The sequence below is a fragment of the Drosophila mojavensis genome, unplaced genomic scaffold, assembly GCF_018153725.1.
Source record: "Drosophila mojavensis isolate 15081-1352.22 unplaced genomic scaffold, ASM1815372v1 contig_81, whole genome shotgun sequence".
Lineage (NCBI taxonomy): Eukaryota > Metazoa > Arthropoda > Insecta > Diptera > Drosophilidae > Drosophila > Drosophila mojavensis.
The window spans coordinates 6,291,521-6,312,933 of record NW_025318907.1 but is presented as its reverse complement, the minus strand read 5'-3'; the positions used below and the strand labels follow the sequence as shown (position 1 = coordinate 6,312,933).

Genomic DNA, 21,413 nt, shown 5'->3' with positions numbered 1-21,413 from the left:
GATAGTGTTACAGAATGTATCGTTAGATATTTATATCGTTGTCAGCGTTGCCAGACACTTCTAAGAAACAGATGCTTTAGTCGATTTTGTAATCCAATTTAATTAAACAATAATAAAGTTCAGTTTTCTTGTAAACAATATAAAAAATAAACAATATGATGCGCTACGAGGGCAATGAAAAGCTGGCGGATGAAACAGCCTGTGCCGGCGTTCGTGCTGATCTAAAAATGTGCCTGCTGGAAAGCGAGTGCTGCCGCTTGGACAAAAAGACACCGCGGCAGTGCCTGCAAGACAACAGCGTACCACCTGAGTGTCAGGTTCTGCGCAACACTTTCTACGAGTGCAAACGATCTTTGGTGAGTATCCAATTGATGTACGAAGAGCTAGTGAATGAAATTGTGTTATAATTTCAGCTGGATAATCGACAACGCTTTCGAGGGCGCAAGGGCTACTGAGAGATGGATAGTCATAAAACCTTGATCTTATTTTTATTGTTACTTAGTTTTTATTGAATACAAAAAGAAACTGGATGCACAAATTGAACTGATTAATTACGGCGGCGACGCACGCGTGATATACGCCACGCGTTTGGCTCCTCGTACTTGTTGTACAACGGCTCCAATCGTTGGTTCTTCTTGAATTTGCTGAGCTTGGTAGGATCAGAGAAGCGGAAAAAGGATGGGGCAAACTCCACCAACCATTTGGGATCAATGGTTGTTACCTCACGCATATACTCTTTTGTCGTTTGCACCAGCTCATGGTAGATAACCCATTCGGGCTGCCGATTGAATAGCGCGCTTGAAGGATGTATATAAACCACTTGTGAATCGACCAGGGTCCGATACCCTTCTTGTGGATCTTTTTTGGCCGCATTACGAAAGAAACCGGAACATATGGCCTTCTGTATGCGCACCGAATTTTTGCCCGCTGAAACAACGTCCAGCTTATGTCGATCCATGATGCCGAGCAATTGCTTCCTCACATCCTGGGAACGTTTCAGTGTACGGATTTGCACAAAATTCTCATAACACCAGGCATTCGAGAACTTGTTGTTCTTCCAGCTGTTATAGACAGCCAACAGAGTTAGATGATCACCTGCAAGAATAACAGTTAGACATACAATCAATATATGACTATATTCCCGACTTACCCTCTGCTTGGTTAAACTTGGCCTTCTTTTGATCGGCCAACGCTTGCTTATCCTTGGGTCTGTAGAACACGTTCTGTACGCTGAGCATAGAGACAATGGTTAGGATCTCATCCGAGCACTGCAGTGCGACTGACATAATCAGCATTTTCGATAGATTTGGCTCGAGAGGAAACTCGGCCATGCGACGACCAAGGCGTGTCAATAGGCCCTCATCATCGAGTGCAGAGAGCGAATGCAGCTGTTCCAATGCCATGACCAATGACTCCACGGGAGGGGCATCCATAAAATCAAAATGCAGCAAGTCATTGATGCCCATTGTTTTCAGCTGCAACACTGTGGTTGCAAGATTCGTACGCTGGATCTCCGGCACTGGCGTTGGCAGCATCTCATCCCGATAGGCGCGCTCCGTATAGAGGCGATAGCATTTCCCAGGTCCCGTACGGCCCGCACGGCCGGCACGCTGTTTGGCAGCTGCCTGGGAGATGGGCGTGACCACTAGGGAATCCATGCCCGTCTTGGAATTGTAAACCTTCTGCTTTACAAAGCCGGGATCGACCACATAGAAGATGCCATCGATAGTGAGCGATGTTTCAGCTATATTTGTGGCAATCACCACTTTGCGACTGCCTGCCGGCGCTGGATCAAAGATTCGGGTCTGCATCTCGGAGGGAAGAGCCGAATACACAGGCAATATGATTAGCTCGGGCACATCTGGACCCAAGCTTTTCATGCGCTCGTAGAGTATCTCACAGGCGGTGTCAATCTCCTCCTGACCTGTTAGGAAGAGCAGTATGTCGCCAGGGGGTTCACGCAAATGGATTTGCATCACAGTTATGAGCGAAGCGTCCAAATAGTCCGTCTCTGGCTCCTTGGTATACAACACCTCCACGGGAAACGTGCGTCCGGGTATCGTAAAAATAGGGGCTTCAAAGAAATACTGCGAAAACTTGACCGCATCCAAAGTGGCCGAGGTGACAATCAACTTCAATTCAGGACGCTTTTGGACGGCGGTTTTCAGCAGTCCAAAAAGCACATCCGTGTGGATCGTACGCTCGTGAGCCTCATCCAACATGATGACAGAATACGACTTAAGCTCCGCCTCCATTAGACACTCACGCAACAACATGCCGTCCGTCATGTACTTGATTACAGTTTCCGGGCTGGTACAGTCTTCAAAACGTATTGTGTAGCCCACCTCCTGGCCCAGGCGACAGCCAAACTCCTCGGCCACTCGCTTAGCCACAGACATGGCAGCGACACGGCGTGGCTGGGTGCATCCAATCTTGCCCCTGGCCGTGAATCCACACTCGCCCAGATACTGTGTGATCTGCGTGGTCTTGCCGGATCCTGTCTCGCCAATTACAATCAGAATCTGGTTATCCGTGACGGCCTTGATGAGATCGTCACGGAGCTTGTAAATAGGAAGAGATTGGCGTTGCTCGACGAGAGTTAGATCGGTCTTCTTGCCAAAGGAGGATTTCTTGCCACCAATGACGTGTTTCTTCCACTCGGGTACCTCTTGTGGAGCGGCGCCCATGCCGCGCATATTGGCCGCCAGGTGGCGTGAAGAATCATCATCGGGCAGCGGATCGATCCAGTTTTTGTTGAGATTGCTGGGCACTGCTTCCATCTCCTGCTCTCGCTGCAACATTTTCTGCTCACGCCGCTCCTTGGACAAGGCGGACTGCATCATCGCTGCTTGGGCAAGCGAGCCGTCTGGATTTTTAACTATCCGCACGGGAGACAAATCATGCAATGCTCGTCCATGCCCGGAGAGGAAGGGTGGCTCCTCTTCTACAATTTCTATTTCAATGTCCGCCTCGTCGTCCTCGTCTTTGGGCAATAAGCCTGTCTCCTCGTCGAAATCGGGCATTTCACTACGGTCCAGCACACCCGAGCTGATCATTTGCTTAATCTCCCATCGCTCTGGACTGGAGATGCGCGTCACTCGCTTGCGTGACTCGTGCTCATCACCATCAATGTTGTTACCCTGCAGATTGAGCATGGAGGAGGTGCTGTTGTAGGGTCCATCAGGATTTCGATCCCGTAATGCCAATTCATCCTCCTCGGGTGCATGTGACAGTGGATTGAGATCTCGGCCAGTTTCTTGATCCACCTCCTTCATTGATAGTGATACCTTTTGACCGGCTAGCGACATGACCTTCACTTTCACTGTCTGATTGCGTGCCACCACCTCGGTGACATCGGTGACACGCCCCTCGGCGCGTAGCTGCGAGATATGTACCAGACCCTCCCAACGCTTGCGCACACCAAATAGCTGCACAAAGCAACCAAATGGGACTATGTTCGCCACCTTGCCGGAGTAAATCTTTCCCACCTCTGGATCATCGCTCATCCCAGCAGCTGGCGGTGGCATTTTCTCCTGCTGCTGATGGCGGCTGCTGCGCTCATGAGATCGGGAGCGGGAGCGTCGTCTACGTTGCTCGTGTCTGTCCTGCCGCTCTCGTGAGCTAGAACGGCGTTTGCGATGGTCACGGTCATGGTCACGATCACGGTCACGGTCATGGTCACGATCACGGTCACGGTCACGATCACGATCACGATCACGTTCCTCTCGAGATCTGCTGCGCCGGCGTCGATGTTCCTTATCCCGTTCTCTATCCCTATCTCGCTCTCTTTCTCTCTGATTATCCTTATCCCGTTCTCTATGCCGATCACTCTCCCTCTTCCTATCCCTGTCTCGTTCTCTTTCTCGATGTCTATCCCTATCACGGTCTCTTTCGCGGCTTCGACTGCGTTCTTTGCGTTTGTGGCGGTCCCGTGAGCTACTACTGTTCTCTTTTACTGACTCCTGCTCTTTTCTCTCGCCAGGTTCCAGAGCCTCTAGCTCCAGCATGGCGGCATCAACGTCGCTCATATCGTTCTTATTGATTTTTAACTTCTGCTTTGACTCTTTCGCTTCACTCTGTTCGTCCTCGTCCACTTCGCTGCTGAATTTGTCATTGGGGAGAGCTAAGCCGGGAAACATTTTCTTGAGCTGCGATTTTTTGTCTTCTTTGCTATCGTCGTCAGCCGTCATTTTTGCATCGCATTCAGGTCTACTGGGTCGCATTAAATTAATGATGCGTTGCAAGTTTTGCACCAGAGAATCGGGAAACTCGGCACCATTTTCCAGTAGCGCTTTGCGAAACGCATCATAGCTGCGATTTTTCTGTTCCAAGTCGATGATAAATTCAGCTAAATCCTTGTCGTTAATGCCCAAGTGATTGTCAAGCTCGGTGCAGATTTTTGACACCAGGGACAGGTACTCCAGCTTTTGCAATTCGTCCATTTTACATTATGGAACCAACAGCCGCAATGTTTATATATTTAATTTATAAAATCCGCACAAAACGTTTGTCAAGAAATGTGAAACAAAAAGAAAACATGCAAGCCAACTAGTGATGAGTGCGTGCAATCACGCGTGATATCTCGTTTGGTACAAGTGTACCATCTCTCGGTACATTGTACAATGTCTCTTGTTTATACATTTTTTGATTTAATATCGAATTATTAAAGGCTATTATTCATAATGGAATTTTTAAAATCCAGATATAGCAATTTCCGATTTTCGGCATCTTTTTGAGGTACAGTGCGTAGCAGAGCACGCAGTCAAACCAATCAGCAAAACAGCTGATTTGAAGCAGTGTTTAAAAACTACAATGGTGCATAGAGTGGCAACACTTTTGTAATCTTGACATATTTTGATCAAGCTACGCTCGCTTTTTAATGTTTTGTATATTGTTTACAAGTTTCAAAACACCCATTTGAGTTTGAGTGAGAAATTGTATACTGAACGCTTCGGAAATGTCTTCGTTTATCGAATGTTTTAACAATTTCGTGCAAAGCGGTGGGCACATATCACAGAATGTGGCCCATGAAGATACCGAACAGCAACAGTCAACTAATTCAAATATGCTATCTGCAACACCTGCACTCAGTGATTCAGTAAGTGATACCTTATTATACCGAATTATGAAATTATATTGCTATGCAATATATGTATGGTACGGTAGCGAAATATATAAGTTTAGGGGCATTTATTGCAAGGCTTGGGGCTGCCAGACTTGAGTGGCAATTACATGTCTTGTTAATTCTACCAGTATGGCAACGCCTTACGCACACGCCATATTTTAATTGCAAAGACGCAGGCAGTGATTTGTTGAGGAAAACTAAAAAACAGGAATAATAGAAAAAATAAAATTACCAATACCACATCGATAAAAATTGAATTAACAATAAGACTAGTGCTACAAGTTTGTGTGTGCATTGCAAGTCACCGCCAAGAGCGCTGCAAAGCAGCTCAGAAAGAAGAAGCAAAGCTGCAGTCTGCGAGTAACGAAATAAAACAAATAAAAAAAAAAAGAAAAAAAAAACTACACACAATATGATGCAAATAAAACAGACGAAAAACAATAAAAGTGAAATTATTATGGTCGAGAAGAAACCAAAGATGCAGTCGACCAACACAAACACCTCAATTATTACATACAGTCCTAGCAAATTTATCGCCAGGGCTGGAACACCATACACAAAAATACAAACACACACACAAACACATACAAACACAAACATAGCCAGAGCGTCTGCTCCCGCAACATCATCAGCAGCAATAACAACAGCAAAAATGCCAACAGCTGGAACCGCTAATAACTCTTACTATGTGGTTAAGGCGGGCCAGCTGGGTAGTGCAGCATCCATATTGAGCTCTCCGCCAAAAGCAGCGACAGCAGCCTCGGCCGCGTCTGCAACAATTTCAACAGAGAGTGTAATAATACGTCACTAGCAATTCTTCAACTCCTCACTTCAGTTCCAGATTTGTCCTGCATGAGTTTCTCACTTCACTCACTTTACTCACTTCATCCAATTCCATTTACCTTTTTAAATGCTATTGCTTGTAGATGTCTTTTAATATTTGTATATGTATTTATTTACAGACAAGCACTATTTCGGCACCCAGTGAATCCTCAATGGAACATACTTATATGCGCGATGCTCCGCGACCGGAGAATACAATAAATAATGGCTTAGCACCCGCTCGCACTATTCTCGTCCGCCATGCACCGCAGTGCCCCACCTGTCACACGTACCCAGCTCACGAGGAATCGGGGGACTCAGTGCAGACAGCCCACATACCCGTCTACGATGAGATTGCGGCAAAGGAGATGATGAACGAGTGCGCACGTATTGCCAAGTATGTGCGAAACAATAATTCAGATGATCAGGATTGGCAGGAGCGCGTCAATCGGTAAGCAGCAAGATACGATATATATTTTGCATTGACTAACAGCTGCCTTTTTACAGCACTGGCTGGACAACCATGCAGCAAACGCTGTTTGATAAAGTTGCTACTATTTTGGATCAGGATCAATTAGCTCGTTTGGCTAACGATAAGCGTCAGCAAGAGGTAGTGCATCGGCGAGTGGCTGTTGATAAGTCCAGTTCGCGTATGCGACGTGCTTTAGCCAGCGTTGCTTGGGAGCCACGCACCACACAGTGGCTGCATGCGTTGCTCATGGAGCACCTGCCACCTTCATATATGGCCTCCTATTTAGACATTATGCAGACGCTTAAATCCAAAGTGCCGACACTCATTGACAAAATGCTCTTCAGTCGTCCGCTGAACAATTGCCAGGAGCTACTTGCTCCTGTTATGAAGCAGCGCTGGCAACCGGATATACTGGCTAAGTCGCGACATCTGACTCACAATGCCATTATGGTCGCAATACCAAATATGCCCACCAGTGGCCCGGTGCCGCAGCGCATGCAAAATTGGTACGAGGCCTTGGCAAGCATAACCCAAATAGTCCAGATCACGCTGCCGAATACGAGTAAGTGGTTCATAGTCTATGTAACTATATAGATTTCTAATTGGACGTATTGCTTACAGACGATCGCATTGGCGGCCAAAATCTGGATCAAGTGGCCGAGACGATTGTCTCGCTGACTCGTGTACGCATACACGAGCTGCGCATCGAAAATCCCAATCGTGGCATCATACTCATTGGTTTTAATGCCGGCTCAGCACTCGCTCTGCAGGTGGCTATGTCAGAGAGCGTTGCGTGTGTAATTTGCATGGGCTTTGCCTACAATACGTTGCGCGGGCCACGCGGTGCACCCGACGATCGTCTGCTGGATATCAAGGCACCCATTTTATTCGTCATCGGTCAGAATTCGGCCCGCAGCAGCCAGGAGGAAATGGAGGGCCTGCGCGAGCGGATGCAGTCTGAATCATCGCTAGTCGTTGTAGGCAGTGCGGACGATGCACTGCGTGTGCCTAAGAGCAAGCGTCGCCTCGAGGCCGTCACTCAGGCCATGATCGACTTTATGGTCGTGGTAAGTCTCCGCTAACTTAATTTGCTATTGCTGTCGATGCTTATATCTAAACATTTTTGAATATTTTTGCAGGATGAGGTCTATGAGTTTGTCAATAAGACATTGAGCAATCCGCCAGGTCCACGCATGCCCACTTCTCTGCTAGCCAGCAACTCATACCAGCGGCAGCCCAAGCAACACCAGCATATTCTGGCTGATGGGAATATGAATAAGGCACAGATCACCCAATCACGCAAGCGTAAGGCAAATGACAGCGGGCTGGAGGACGGCTGTATGCCCACTAAATCGAAAATTGTCCCGCACAGTGAGTCGCGTTTTCAACTTTCCATTTACATTTATATTCGTAAATTATTTTATTTAACCCCATGTATTGCTCGTCATTATTATGTGTACCTTATCTGCTTTTGCATGTTGCCATCCCACCTATCCACTCACCAATCCACCTACTAATTCAATACTAATCGAAACCTGAAGCTCGCACACCTAAGTTGCCCAAACCGAAGCCGCCGCGTCTCATTGATCCGTTTGCGGTGAAGCGAAAGGGTAAATCATGGTCATGCCTGGCTGTTTGAAGATTGGGGATCGTAATGGTTATGAGTTGTGTACCATTTTACAGCTAAAGTGCTGATAACTTAACTAACTTCCTTAAGTATTAACCTTCCTACATCCTTCACGGTATTTATCGCATTTATTCGTTCAGTCATTATTTCGTTGTTATTAGTAATCAATGTAATCATTTTGCATGATATTTAATTTCATTATTGATCTAATTTGCGCGCACATCATACTCATAATTTAAATTTACGGTCCCTGTCTTAAAATGCTGATCATTCCATCCCGTTTCATCGACTAACAGTACGCATCTCCACAGTTGGGCGCCCACGCACGCGTCCACTGCCTGGTGGCGTGCCGGCAACTGGGATCAAGTCAAACATATTGGAGAAGCACGTGCTGACCAATGAGGAGATGAACATGTCCATTGAGTCTATGCTGGAGGAGACACTCGACTATGATGATAATCAGCAGCCAACAACAGGTACTGCGACCACCGTGGTAAAGTCAGTGCAGCCAAATGTAATTAAGCCCGTGTCGACGCCAACCACTGTGTCGCTCGCAACGGGGACAAAGATCAAGATGATACCATCCAGCCAGTTCGTGCAGCTAAAGTCGCTGCCGGCGCAGAACAAGCTGGTCAACTACACCATCGGCAAGGGCAGCAGCGCCGCCACTGCGGCCAGCACAAGCATTGGCAGCATTGTCAAGACGCTGCCACCGTCCAGTGGTCAACAGATCTTTACCCTAAAAGCTCCGTCGGGTGCCACAACGCAATTTGTGACAGCAGCTGCTGCAAACACTGCGAATGCTTCGTCAACGGCAGCAGCGGCAGCCCAGCAGAAGTATACCGTGGTTAAAAACGCTAGCGGCATAACCATGCTGCAGATGACCAAGAATGTGCCGGCGGCGCAGGGAACTGTGGGCAGTAATGTGGATCTTTCGAATATCATAGACATGCCGATTGTGTTTGCCGACAATGAAGGCAACTTTGCCGAGCAGCAGCAGCAACAGCAGCAGCAGGGAGAGTCCACTAAAACAGGTAAATAGTCTTTGAAAACGTATTTCCAGTAAACTGAAATTAAATGAAATTTGTATTGCAGCAGCTAGCAGCAGCAGCTCCAACAACCCCTTAATCATCAGCCAAAAGATCATCAAGGAAGCCACCAGCTCGCAAATCAAGCCATCCAGTATTGTGACCAACAGCAAGGGCATTGTGATTAATAAGGGCATCCAGCAGCTGTTTACCACAACGGCAACAACTGGCAATAAGCTGGTCTATTTGAATCGCAGCACCATGAAGCCAATGGGAACAGCAACGGGAAGCACGCCCGCAACTACATCGCGCTTGTCGAACGGTACCACGCCAGTTCCCATACGGATTGTGAGCAACCCTAAGCCGGCAATAGGAACGGGCAACCCCTTGCTGATTGATGGTGCAAATATGAAAACATTGAATCTGCAAGCAATCAAGACAACAGGAGGAACGCCCGTAATAAATGCAGGCACGGCGGGCGCACTGCGTCTGGGCAATAAGACATATCCGCAGTTCCAAGTAATCAACAGTCCAGTTGTTGGCCCTGGCGTGACGGGCGATGGCAAACAGCAGCAGCAGCAGCTGCGCAACGTGTACATCAAATCCGCCACAGGGCTGAAGCCCGTGCAAATGCTGACCAACCGAGCTCCGGTAATACCCGCCATTGCGCCGGGCGGTGCTGCAGTGCGTCGCGTGCTGAACATTGGGCCCATCTCCAAGCCAACCACTGTGACTGTCAATTCCCAGGCAATCAAGGATTCCAAAATCATAAAGGCGTCGGCAACGACAACAGCATCAACAACCATAGTGACGCCAGCTACAACAACGGCAGTCTCCATAGGAACTCTTCCGCAAAGCAAGGCCTTGGAGTAGTAGCCCTGCTGCAAGCCTCTGTATCTAAACTTTTTTTTGTTAAGTTTACATTTAAATGTAATTTGACTCTGAAACCTTAAGATGTATATGCCATAAGTTATTATATAGCACCTGTGTAAATAGAACATGTTGATCTTTTAAATATACATATGTTCACAATTTTAAAAAGTGATTCCAAGATTGCGATAATGGCAATAATAACTCTAATTTGGTAAAATTTAATTATTTTTACTTATAGTTATGTTTCATGTGGAATTTATAGATATAACATTTTTTGCATTTGAAACTTGACCTTACAATTGCACGGAGAGCAGTTTTCGAAGCTCAGTCAGAGCGTCAGACTTTGAAAAGAAATGTTTTATTCAAATATAGATGCGATGTCGTCCGTTGTTTTAAGAAGCTATCGTCCGCACAGGAAACAAAATCGTGAGAAATTCGTCAGGGGCTCTCAAACGTTCTTACATAAGACCACGAATTCCAGTTAAGCAACAACAACGAATCATATTGACCATTTGCATGCGTAAAGCGGAATTCAGGCAAGAATTTCAAAAACATATACATATTTACCTATATACATTTGTATATATTTACGCACATATATATATTTAACGGATAGCGCTTGTGTTATATAAGTGACGTTTCACACGCTGCACTGGGTTAGTGCTTGTCAAACTGTCGACAGCTAGGAGCATTTCCCTTTTTCGCTGAATGCTGCATTTTCTGCTCGTATTGCTTTTTGTACGTCACCGCAGTGGGGTAGTTTGATTGCATAGCACGCATAATGAGTTTCAAGTAATACTTACAATTTTTTTTATAATATATACTGCATATTCTACTGTAATGTAATGTAAATATAATTTTAATAAATTTTTCTAACTTGAAATATATTTGAAGATTTGTTAGCAAAAAATTAATTTTATTTGTTCATTAAGCAAAGTCCTTTCGAATCAGTGATTTTTTTAGAATGAGCTTATAAATTTGTTAAATTTTTAATTATATTTTCTGTGTATTAGAATAGATCTGAACCGTTTTAGCTTCAGGCTTAAAGGGATACTTTTTTCGTTTCATAGATTCCGCTTTATAAACAAAAAAATAGGGTATCTACTAGTCCATAGTCGAGCCCTTGCCCTTCGATTCGGGCTGTTGCATGCGACGCGGCTAATATTTCATTGAAGTGCAGCGGAGCCGAGCAAACAAGTGCAGCTACAACAAAAGCTAATGCTAATGCTCAATGTTTTTGTTGGCTGGCAAAAGTTTTCGATAAATCAGCAAAAATTCGAATTCGCAGGAGAAGTACGAGCAACAAGACAAGACAGGCTAAAGGCAAGAAGCATTTTGTTGAGTCTCCACATGCATAAATATCTGATTATATATACATACACACACATATGTATATATAATAAGTTGTCTGATATATTTAATTACATTTATGTACAGTTCCACGATGAGAAGTTATTTGTAGTTCAGTTGACGCGACGTCGATTCTCGAGCTCCAGATTCGAGGCCAAGTTTTCAGTAACGCGCCCAAGTCGAACGTGTGAGGAGCGAGTGGCTAAAAGAATTTGTTAAGTGAAAGCTAGAATTCAAAAATTCAATATAGACAAAGTGATAATAGAATTTAAATAACAAAACTAGAAAAGACTAGAAGGAACAAATTTTGTATTTGTAAATCAAATAGACAAAGTGATAAAAAAGAATATTTGTGAAATGTGATTATTTTTTTAACTTTCTTAAAATTGTTGTCAATTATAAGTCTAGAAAAATTTCAAAGTCTTCTTATTTAATTTCGAAAAATTTTAAGCAGCATTTTCGAAAAGTTACTATTAACACTAGAATCATAATGAAACTAAAAGGAAACAATTTTAAATTATTTCTTTTGTGGCATTAAAAATCTGGAAATATTTAAAATTATGTTAAAATTTGCAACATTTTTATTTGACATAAGTTGACTTACGCAATTATGCAACACAGTGCAAACCCCAGTTCCCAGGCTCAAAAATCACACAAAATGCCAAAACGCAAATCGAATTTGATTTTTGGGCTGCTGCGCTTTTTGGCCATATGTCATATATATGCATATATGTATATATAAATATAAATATATTTTTCTTTTACATTTTTTGCCACCTGCGGTTCGAGCCGTTTAATTTGCGCCAATTTGTTGCCACCAATTGCCGCTCCACTAGTTGCCTGGCCACAGTTAAAGCCAAGCCAAGCCAAGCCAGGCCAAGCCAAGATCTCAAATTCGACTTCAACTGCGACGGCAACAGTCAAATTGCGACTTCGACATGTTCGCAATTTTTAAATTAATTTCTTAACATCATTTTCGCTAGTTTGCAGCACTTTTCAAGCTCGAATGATATATGTGTTATATGTGCCTATTCCATGATTGACATCGTATTAGCCGAGCTCTGGCAGCAGGAAGCACTTTACTCAAATCTGATTTATTTGCAAGTGTGTAATTTAGCTAGACAAGTGAAGTGCTTGTCCTTAGAGCTGCAGAGCGAGAGGGAGAGAGCAATGCTCAATTAATTAGAATAAAGTAATTACAGTGTTAACTCTATAAGTGAACAGTTGCCCTATAGTTTCTTTGCTAACCAATTCCTCTAGGAATTTGATTTTGAGGTTAAAGTGTGCTCAAAGTGTAAGGGTACATATGATAGGATATCATCAGAATAATAGAATTTGATATTTAAAGCCACAATTTTCTTATTGGAAAACTATTTCCAACAAAGATGATTTCTTGATGATGGATTCATTATAATCTCCATAGCATCTGTAGCTTTCTTTTACAACATTGAAATACAAATTTGTACGTTAAAGCGAAGCTTTACTTTAACTGCATTTGATAGGGGAAGCCTTTAGAAAGTGAATTTCTGATAAGAGTGCCAGAGCGTCCTTTCAGCCAGGACTCTCCCACCCCCTCGAGCTCGACAAATACTCAATCATTGCTGCATAATCAGATGGTCGCCTGGCAGAAAATGCTGCTATTTGCGTATGAAAAATATTGAAAGTGCCCCTCCACACACAAACATGCACAAAGTCCCCTCTCTTCCTCGTCTCATTCTCTTAGTTATGCATAGAAAGCAGGACAAATACATAGTTGCGATAGAGCCAGAGTGGGAGAGGGAGAGACAGAGCGAGTGAAAGAGAAAGAAATGATAGTATTTTGGTTACCACCCACGTTTCGCGTTGCATTTTCACATCATTTGCATTTTATTAAGCTCCCCAAATAGTGGGCGAGCATGGGTGTGGCGCGGCATGCCCCATTTGTAAAACAAACTATCAGCAATGGCAGCAACCGATGCCAAAAATCAAGCCACCCACCCCACACCCTCCCTTCCACAGGAATTGCATTTTTATTAGTATTTGTGCAAGGGATTTGCAAGATATGCAAGAAAATCCTACTCTTAGCGAACCTTCCACTCACAGATAATAACTGAACGGAAAATAGCGTGGAAAAACGTGAAAAACGATTCGGGAATTGGCCACTACCTCGCACTCACGTGATGCACTCAAAACGCCGACGAGGACGTCCAAATTCCATTTTCTCGTTTTCCTCTGTCGTTTTGCGTTGATTTCATATTTCATGTGATGTGACGTAGTGGAACATTCCTGGCGTTGCCCCAGCAATCCGTGAGAAATGGAGGATGAGATGATGTCGCACAGCTCTATCAAATGTCAGGAGTAACCTTTGCCAGCGATTGAGATGATGGATGAAATATGTCTACCTGCTTGCAGTTTGACAAGCACTGAGACAAACATTCCACAGTAAATATTAAAAAAAAAAAAACAGTTTTTAAAGACAGCTACCTTACTAGGTAAACTGAAACTTGTGAGTAATTTTTATAATTTCCCTGAAACAATATTTAAAAATAATATTTGAAAATTGTATACAAAATATTAAAACTCTAATATATACTGGGCTCTGCTTGACAACTGCGTACAGAACTATACTTCATGAGTACATTTGATTTTAATTTATTTAATTTATTCTCTTAAATTGGACTTCAGCTTATTAATTGAGAAAAACAAAAAAAATATATCTTCAATTCTATTTTATCACTTATAAAACTAAAATTGAATTCTGAATTATAAAACTGAATACTGTATACAATTCATTGAAGCAGCAGTAACTTATTAATTGTACTAATAAATAAAAATTAAATTAAATTAAATTCTAAAAAAAAAAAAAAAATTCTTAACAACTTTTTTAATTTTTAGCGATTAATAGTTAAATTGAAGAATAACAAAAAATAGTCAATAAATTAATATAGACCTTGAATACTTTTATATAATATTTAAAATTGCATTCTAATAAATTTTATTTTATATTTATCTTATTAATAATTAATATTTAATTTAATTAATTATATGGAAGTTTTTTATTTCGAAATTATTTGAAATCACTTTTTATTATAATATAAATGTATTCAAACTCTATATTAATTTATTCACTAATTGAGTGAATTTTGTGTTATTGTTTCATATTATTTAGTAAAAATCAAATTCAATTATTTCAAAAACTTTAAAATTTGTAATAAGTAATAAACTGAAAAAGTTTATAAATTTTAAATAAGCAAAGGTGAACAAGTAAATAACTAACAAAATAAATTTGCGCCTCACAACAAATATCCATAATAACATAACATGAAATATGAAATATTCTAAATTTATTTGCTTATATTTTTGTAGAAGTCCCGCACAAATTTCCAAAAAGAGCTGCCAGTTAGTCTACACCTCAGCTGGAGATGAGAGATAACTGATGAAAGCTGTGTGTGAGAGAGAGAGAGAGAACAGCGGGTCAAGCTGCGTGACAGGTGCCCTTCGGTTAGAGTTGCAAACTCATCCTTTGCCGCCTGTTGGGAACCGCTGGCCGAAAAGTTTGGCAAGCACAAAAGCCGCCAGAGACAAGGAGCAGAAACAGTGGCTCTTGAGCTGTGCTACAGCGCAGCCTTGAGGCAGTTAAAAATAACAATCAGCCGCGTCCCCAAGGATTTGAAATGGAGCAGCAGAATGTCCCTGACAAGGCCTCCTGCCATTCGCCACTAGCTCGCCTCTTGAATAATATGAATTACAATGTGCTTGGCAGCGCGTAATTCGCTCAAAGCTGAGCTCGCATTTTGGTCAGGTATGCGATTGTTGTTGTTGTTCTTGATGTTGTTGCTGCTGTTGCTGTTGTATTTCTGCTGAACTCGCAACGTGACAGTTTACAGCTTGAAATCTTGGTTTTTACATAAATTTATTGCCTAATGCCTTAGTTGGCTACCTTACAAATATTTTGCATAATCTTCAGCCCAACTGATTTCAGATAAAAGGCAGATGCGGGGAAACTGCGGCCAAGTAGCAGCAGCAGCAGCAGCACCAGCAGCAGCACCAGCAGCTATAATGAGAAGTAAAGGTGGTCTAGCCGGCGGGAGTGCCTGACTAGAAGATATCCTGAGCTCAGTGCTCTTTAAGTGGAAGTTTATTGCGATTCAGCTACAATTGGCGGCTTTAGTTAATAAGTATTTATTGTTTTAGAATATTGTATAATTTATGGCAACTGCTAAATTTGATGTCGCTTACAAAATGATCGAATTTCTGATTCCCACCCCATCGATGGATGTATACAGAGTTTCAATGGACCAACAAGTTTTTAAAAATATTTACATTATCAAGAAATGCGCTCTAATAACAAGAAATTTTTTAGATATTTTCAGCCGATCTCATTATGGCACACTTTTTAGAAGCATTCTTAAATGCCCCATCGATTGATGTTTCCATTTCCATATATATAATAAATTGTTGAGCTAAGTCCTTAAAACCAACCAGGCCGCATGATTCTCCAGTCGAATCCTTGTACTCGTCCATAGTTCCAATTTTCATTTCCACACGCTCATCTCTTAATTCGTCGACCTTACACTTTTTCAATTTCATTTTTCTAAAGTTTTATATTGAAATAAAAATACGAAATATACTGTTAGTAATAGCTTTATGAATTGAAGCCCAGTAACCCCTATGCATTTTATGTTAATCGGGAATTTAAATCATAACTAAATTCAGTTAAAAAGGCTTTTCGAACAGTCGAATCGATTGCATTTCCATTCATCAAACAATTCGGTTTTCCATTTGTCATGCTTCACAGTTTGACAGGCGCTGCCAATTGATGCATTTCCTGCTCGCGTTTTTTATTGTATTCGGCTCATGCCCCACGTTCCCTTTCGTTTCTCCCGCTTTGGGGCTCACTTTCGCTCATTTAGCAGCGACCTGCTTCAATATTTGTTGTTGTTTTTATTTTGTTTAATACTTTTTTGCATTTTATTTATGCAATTTTCACTTTCCTGCAGTTGAGCAAGAAAGAAAATGCAAATGCATTTTCATGCAAATGTTGTTGTTTTTTTCTCATTCTGTTGCTGCTGCTGCTGCTGCCAAACATTTTCATTATGTTAAACGCATGCCACGCCTTCCCTCCCACCCGCTGGCACCGCCCTGTCTGTCACTCAATGCCTTTTGCCGGCCGACTGGCAGCCGGTTTGTCTGGCCCAACTTTTCTGCTGGATCCGTCTTTGGTTTCAGCTTCGGCTCGTTAATATAGTAAATCACGAGGTTAGTGAGCCGTGAGCTGTGGCTGCAACACTGCCTTACAGTTTGACAGCCACTAGCGCACTAGAGCTGTGCGTGCGAGTCGTGAGTCACGATTCGAGCTTTGAATTTAACAGAAATTCTTTTAGACTTTGTCCTAAATTAAATCATGAGTAGGATAATCTATTTATTTAGAGGTTGGAGATAATATTAAAAAAAAAATATTTAAAAAAATAAAATAAAAATAAAAACTAAAAATATAAAAACTAAACTCGATACTCTATAATGCACTGGCTAAGCCCCCGATAGTTTATGATTACAGTCCTGCTGAAATATCCATTAAAAAGGCATTTCCAAGCTGGCATTTACTAATGCGTATCATCTACTTCTATCTATGCCATGTATACTGTTCCAATATCAGATATGGGCACTTTAAAGTTTAAACTTATGTATAATATACAAAAATGTATCTAAAATCTGAGAAGAATTAGAATATTGTATGTATGTACATTGTGTAATAAGTTATCAAATTTAACTTGGATACAATATTTAAATTGAAATGAAAATAGACAAATTAATAAAAATCAAGAAAAAATATTTATCATTAAGCTAAAGAAATTTGAATGAAAATAAATCATTTTTTAACTCTGATATTTATTTCATAATAGTCCCAGACTAATTATCCTATAATATGCATATATTTCACATATACATAGATATATTTTATTATTTATATTTCTATAAATCAATCAATCTTTCGTCACTCTCCCATCTCAATGAGCATTTGCTACGACTTTCACTTCGTCTCTTGCTATCGCCTCTTCTCCCAGCTTATCTGCACCGTGGTCAATTCCAAGCCCAAATCCAAAATCCCGAATCCAAAATTCAAACACATCATAAACTTTGGTCAAAATGTTTCCTCATCATCATGTTGCAGTTGCAGTTGCAGTTGCTGCTGCTGACGCGGGTGGCCTGCATTGCCACTTGCAGCTGCGCCTTTTGTGGCATCCTGCCACCCCCCCACCCATTGTCCCTCTTCCACCCAACACCCACTGTGGCAGCTACCTGATTGTTATTTATCGTCTGCTTCGTCTGCTGCTTGTGCTGCATCTGGGCATTATGAAAGCTGCTGCTGCAGCAGGGAGTGGGCTGGCAGGGGGCGTGGCACACACTCACGCAATGCGCGGCAGCTGGTCCATAAATCGTATAATGAGCTCCGCAGTGACTGCCAAACTGTACAGCAGCATTGTTAGTCCGCCGTGGAGCGCGTATCAGAGAGGCTGTTTATATGCTCGGATAAGCATCGATCCAACAACAACAACAACAACAACAGACGAAGAAGCAGCAAATGACGAAGCAGTAGAAGAAGAAGCAGAAGATGAGCAAGAAGTGCCAGAGGAAGGCAAAAAAACATTGTCAGTTGCATCTACTTAGAGTGCGTTGTGTGTAGAGCGTTGTTGTTGTTGTTGTAGTTTTAGTTGTAGCTGTCTGCGTTACATCAAAAGCGCACAGTGGGTCAAAATCAAGATTAAACAATTCTCGATTTGATTTATTATTTAATTATTATTACATAATTCTTTTTAAATTAATTTATAAAATTTATTAAAAAAAAACCTAAATTGATTAATTAAAGTTCAATTTGTTGTTAATAAAATAAAATATTTTTAAAATATGTTTAAAAATAATAATAAAATTTAAGTTAATAATAAGTTATTATAACTTAAATTAAATAAAACTTATAAATAATTATTTGTCAAAATAAAATAAATATTTTTATAAAAAAACATAAAAAATAAATATGCAATAAGCTATTTAAGTTGAAGTTATTTTCCTATTGCCTACACTTCTTTATAAAGTCTTAAAAAAAAGTGTTTTTCCAATGTTTCATTCCACTAGAATTAGTCTTAGTATCTAAAACGCTTGATAGTAATTTGAATTCAGATAGTTTTCCACCCATTTTCTTATTAGTTCATGTAAAGTTTCTTCATACTCTTTAGTTAATTGTTTTCTCTAACTAGCTAGTTCGCTTTAGTCCTAGTTAGTAGGTCAATCGTTCAATAATTGACTTACAACTTTTTAATGCAATTCACTTTACATAACAAATAGACGAATGTTGCTTTGCTGTATTGCTTCACGGTGCGCTGTTCGACTCACGTGGCTGATTTCATAAAGACGATAGCACCAGCGTCAGCCCCACACAATAACAACAACAACAACAACAACAGACACGAGTTGTAGTAGCTGCTAACGGCTGCCTTTTCCTTGGAACAACAAATAAAGCTACCCAACAAAAAATAAATAAAATACACAAAATTTGCCTCTACCACACTCCCTCTCCCTCACTCTCTATCTATCTTTCTCTCGCTCACTCTCTCTGTGTGCGTTCTGCTAATTTGAAACTTTTTCCCCAGACGCGTCTTCTGTGAAAAACGAAACACGGCTTACTTCCACTTCAGTTCGCTGCGTTGCCAAGCTCCACACCTCGCTTCTCCCTCCCTCTCTTCACACTACTGCTCTCTCCCTTTCTCTCTCTTGTTCAACTCCTTTCAGCTGATCGTCTGGACGCTGAGACGTTTACTTTATGGTCGCTTTGGGCACTTGGTCACATTTTGTTTACTTGTTTAACAACCAGATTAGCAACAACAACAACAACAACTTCTTGTACAACCTCCAAACACGAGTCGGCGGCGCCTTTTGACCCATTTGCAAACATTTTGTTGTTGTTGCTGTCGAAAATTAAACAAATTATAAATTAAGTTTCGTTTAGCGGATATGATAAAAATTGCAGTGTTTGAAACATATTTAAAATGGAATCTGAAAACCTCTGTTAGCTGAAAGTAAATCTATTCTTATGTAATACATATTATTAATCGTTTATTGTTATTATTCGTTTATTGGTTTTATATATCAGATAAAATATAATATAATATAACAATAATATATAATATAATAAGTAACAGCTTACATAATTTAAGGTCCACAAAATAATTCTTCGCAAAACATATATAATTATATCTTATAATATGAATATCACTTATCATGAGGTTAGTCTGCAAAATATTCTGATTAATAATAAAAAAATAATTAATGTTATTTAGGACTTTCTCTACTACTACTACAGTTATCTACATTTTGCCGTTAAATAACTGGCCTGTCTTTTGTTATCTAGCGCAGCGCCCACTGCTGCTATTCACATGACATTTAGGCTTTATTCCGCATTATAAATTTCGCCTTTGTCAGCGGCGATTTGGGCAAGCGGAAACGGAAGTGGGCGCAAAACCGACTTCGCTGCAGTCGAGCTACGAAATTCGAATTCTGCATTTGAGAGCCTTTGGCCTCTAATCAGGAGCGAGCACTGATAATTGCCTGGTCAATGAAGTTGGGCGGCTGGGTGGCTGGGCGTGACCACCTCAACCTCAACCTCTCCACCCCCATCCCACATGCTGAGCTATCTAATAGGGCGTGAAATTTGAAAGCTTTTGCGTGGAAAATTCATGTGTGCAAAATTTGCAGTGTGTTGGAGAGGGGGAAGGGGAGGGAGGCCGTAGCGTAGGGGATGGTTGGCAGGAGAGCAAAGAGGGGTGGATGATAAGTGGCTGCAGTGGGGGCTAATGAAACTCATTGCATGCTACATTTCACACTGGAGGAGCTACCTGCTGGTACCTTGGCCACTTGGCCACTTGGCCAACTCAGTTCCAGTTCGTCCCGCTTGCGTTTGACCTTTGGGTTCAGGCCGTGGCTCACGTTTATTGCAACATTTTCATTTCCTGCCCGAAACGAAAAATGATTTACATAAATGCAGAAAAAATGAGATTTGCAAAAAAAAAAAAAAAAAAAAAAAATAATAATAATAATAATAATTTAATGAAAACGCTTAAAAGTTTTAGATTTACAATATATGTATTTATATACAAACACATGTATGTATATATATATATATATCCATTTCGTTCCCATGTTTCCTTATTTTGTTTGATAGACTATATGCATAAAGAAATAAAAATTTTTATTTTTTAAGACTATACTAATTATTTAAAAATATATAAAAATATATAATATATAATTATAAATATATGTAAGAGTATAAGATCAAAAATTATTGCTATTTCATAAAATTAATTGAAACTTAACAGTAAATTTAGAGTATTTTTTTTTTAATTATTATTTTTTGTTTTGTAAAAATTTTTCTATTTTATTAACTAGCTTACTGCTACCTTTAGTGGCAGCTTAATCTAGTTCTACATTAAAAATTATTAATACAAAATCTAAGATATATATTTAAATTACATATATGTGTATTAATATTACTATTTTTACATTGTGTTGCATTCTCGTTACATATAAAAAGTGCATATATGAATTAAAATGATAATAAAAAAAAACCTTCTTATATATACTATTTACATGTAAAAAAAAATATTAGACTAAAATGTTGTAAAAAAGATAATACAATTACAAAAAAAAAAAAAAAAAAAAAAAAAAACAAAGAAAACAAAAATTAACCAACAAAAATCTTTTTAAAAATATTACAACTATAAATTCCAATTTGTGTACATATGTACATATACGCTTATACAAGGATGATTTATTTTTAATATTTTAAATATATATTTATTATCTAAATACAATTATTCATTATGAACTTTCAAATGCTAAGAATTACAAGGAACAAGTAAAGACCTATTTATTCTAACTTCACAATTAAAAAAGACGCCCCAAGAAATAGAATAGTTTAACCGTTACAACAAAGCGGCTAATGTCCGGCAACAAATGTTTTTATTGCTTTCTCTTTGTCATCCAACAATAAAAGGCGAAGGCAATCGAAGTCAGCCGCCTCACCCGAGCAACAGCTGTTGCAGGGCAAAACCTTAAAGGTAAAGGCAAAAAGTGCCCAAGTGACCC

General features: G+C 40.6%; 3 protein-coding genes across 9 annotated transcripts; 2 read left to right on the top strand and 1 right to left on the bottom strand.

Moving 5' to 3' along the window:
- The first annotated feature begins 46 nt into the window (after positions 1-46).
- Positions 47-538, top strand: LOC6580864 (cytochrome c oxidase assembly factor 5). The gene is made up of 2 exons (XM_002006627.4): positions 47-356; positions 414-538. The coding sequence occupies exons 1-2, from the start codon at positions 156-158 to the stop codon at positions 453-455; spliced, it is 243 nt and encodes an 80-aa protein (XP_002006663.1). The 5' UTR covers positions 47-155; the 3' UTR covers positions 456-538.
- LOC6580863 (ATP-dependent RNA helicase DHX8) lies at positions 483-4,566 on the bottom strand. 3 transcript variants are annotated; one of them, XM_044011316.1, is made up of 3 exons: positions 3,702-4,566; positions 1,151-3,671; positions 483-1,095 (listed from the first exon to the last, which is right to left on the bottom strand). In XM_044011316.1, the coding sequence occupies exons 1-3, from the start codon at positions 4,440-4,442 to the stop codon at positions 548-550; spliced, it is 3,810 nt and encodes a 1,269-aa protein (XP_043867251.1). In that variant the 5' UTR covers positions 4,443-4,566; the 3' UTR covers positions 483-547. The 3 variants fall into 3 exon arrangements, with proteins under 3 accessions (XP_043867251.1, XP_043867252.1, XP_002006662.3); XM_044011317.1 differs by having other exon boundaries at positions 1,151-3,665; positions 3,708-4,566; XM_002006626.4 differs by having other exon boundaries at positions 1,151-4,566.
- A 258-nt stretch (positions 4,567-4,824) lies between these two features.
- On the top strand, positions 4,825-10,154 carry LOC6580862 (KAT8 regulatory NSL complex subunit 3). Of its 5 annotated transcripts, none has more exons than XM_015164455.3 (8): positions 4,825-5,098; positions 6,088-6,398; positions 6,455-6,981; positions 7,041-7,486; positions 7,559-7,790; positions 7,961-8,029; positions 8,358-9,080; positions 9,142-10,154. In XM_015164455.3, the coding sequence occupies exons 1-8, from the start codon at positions 4,958-4,960 to the stop codon at positions 9,945-9,947; spliced, it is 3,255 nt and encodes a 1,084-aa protein (XP_015019941.2). In that variant the 5' UTR covers positions 4,825-4,957; the 3' UTR covers positions 9,948-10,154. The 5 variants fall into 5 exon arrangements, with proteins under 5 accessions (XP_015019941.2, XP_015019942.2, XP_002006661.3 ...); XM_002006625.4 differs by lacking the exon at positions 4,825-5,098 and adding an exon at positions 5,248-5,918; XM_015164456.3 differs by lacking the exon at positions 7,961-8,029.
- Positions 10,155-21,413: the final 11,259 nt, after the last annotated feature.

What these genes read in the sequence shown, in the direction of transcription:
- LOC6580863 (XM_002006626.4), bottom strand. Translation starts at nt 4,442, where the DNA reads ATGGACGAATTGCAAAAGCTGGAGTACCTGTCCCTGGTGTCAAAAATC. An exon ending in CAAGTTTAACCAAGCAGAGG is followed by an intron (nt 1,096 to 1,150) that starts GTAAGTCGGGAA and finishes TTATTCTTGCAG; the next exon opens with GTGATCATCTAACTCTGTTG.
- LOC6580864 (XM_002006627.4), top strand. Translation starts at nt 156, where the DNA reads ATGATGCGCTACGAGGGCAATGAAAAGCTGGCGGATGAAACAGCCTGT. An exon ending in ACGAGTGCAAACGATCTTTG is followed by an intron (nt 357 to 413) that starts GTGAGTATCCAA and finishes TTATAATTTCAG; the next exon opens with CTGGATAATCGACAACGCTT.
- LOC6580862 (XM_002006625.4), top strand. Translation starts at nt 5,538, where the DNA reads ATGATGCAAATAAAACAGACGAAAAACAATAAAAGTGAAATTATTATG. An exon ending in TGGCAGGAGCGCGTCAATCG is followed by an intron (nt 6,399 to 6,454) that starts GTAAGCAGCAAG and finishes GCCTTTTTACAG; the next exon opens with CACTGGCTGGACAACCATGC. An exon ending in GGGAGAGTCCACTAAAACAG is followed by an intron (nt 9,081 to 9,141) that starts GTAAATAGTCTT and finishes TTTGTATTGCAG; the next exon opens with CAGCTAGCAGCAGCAGCTCC.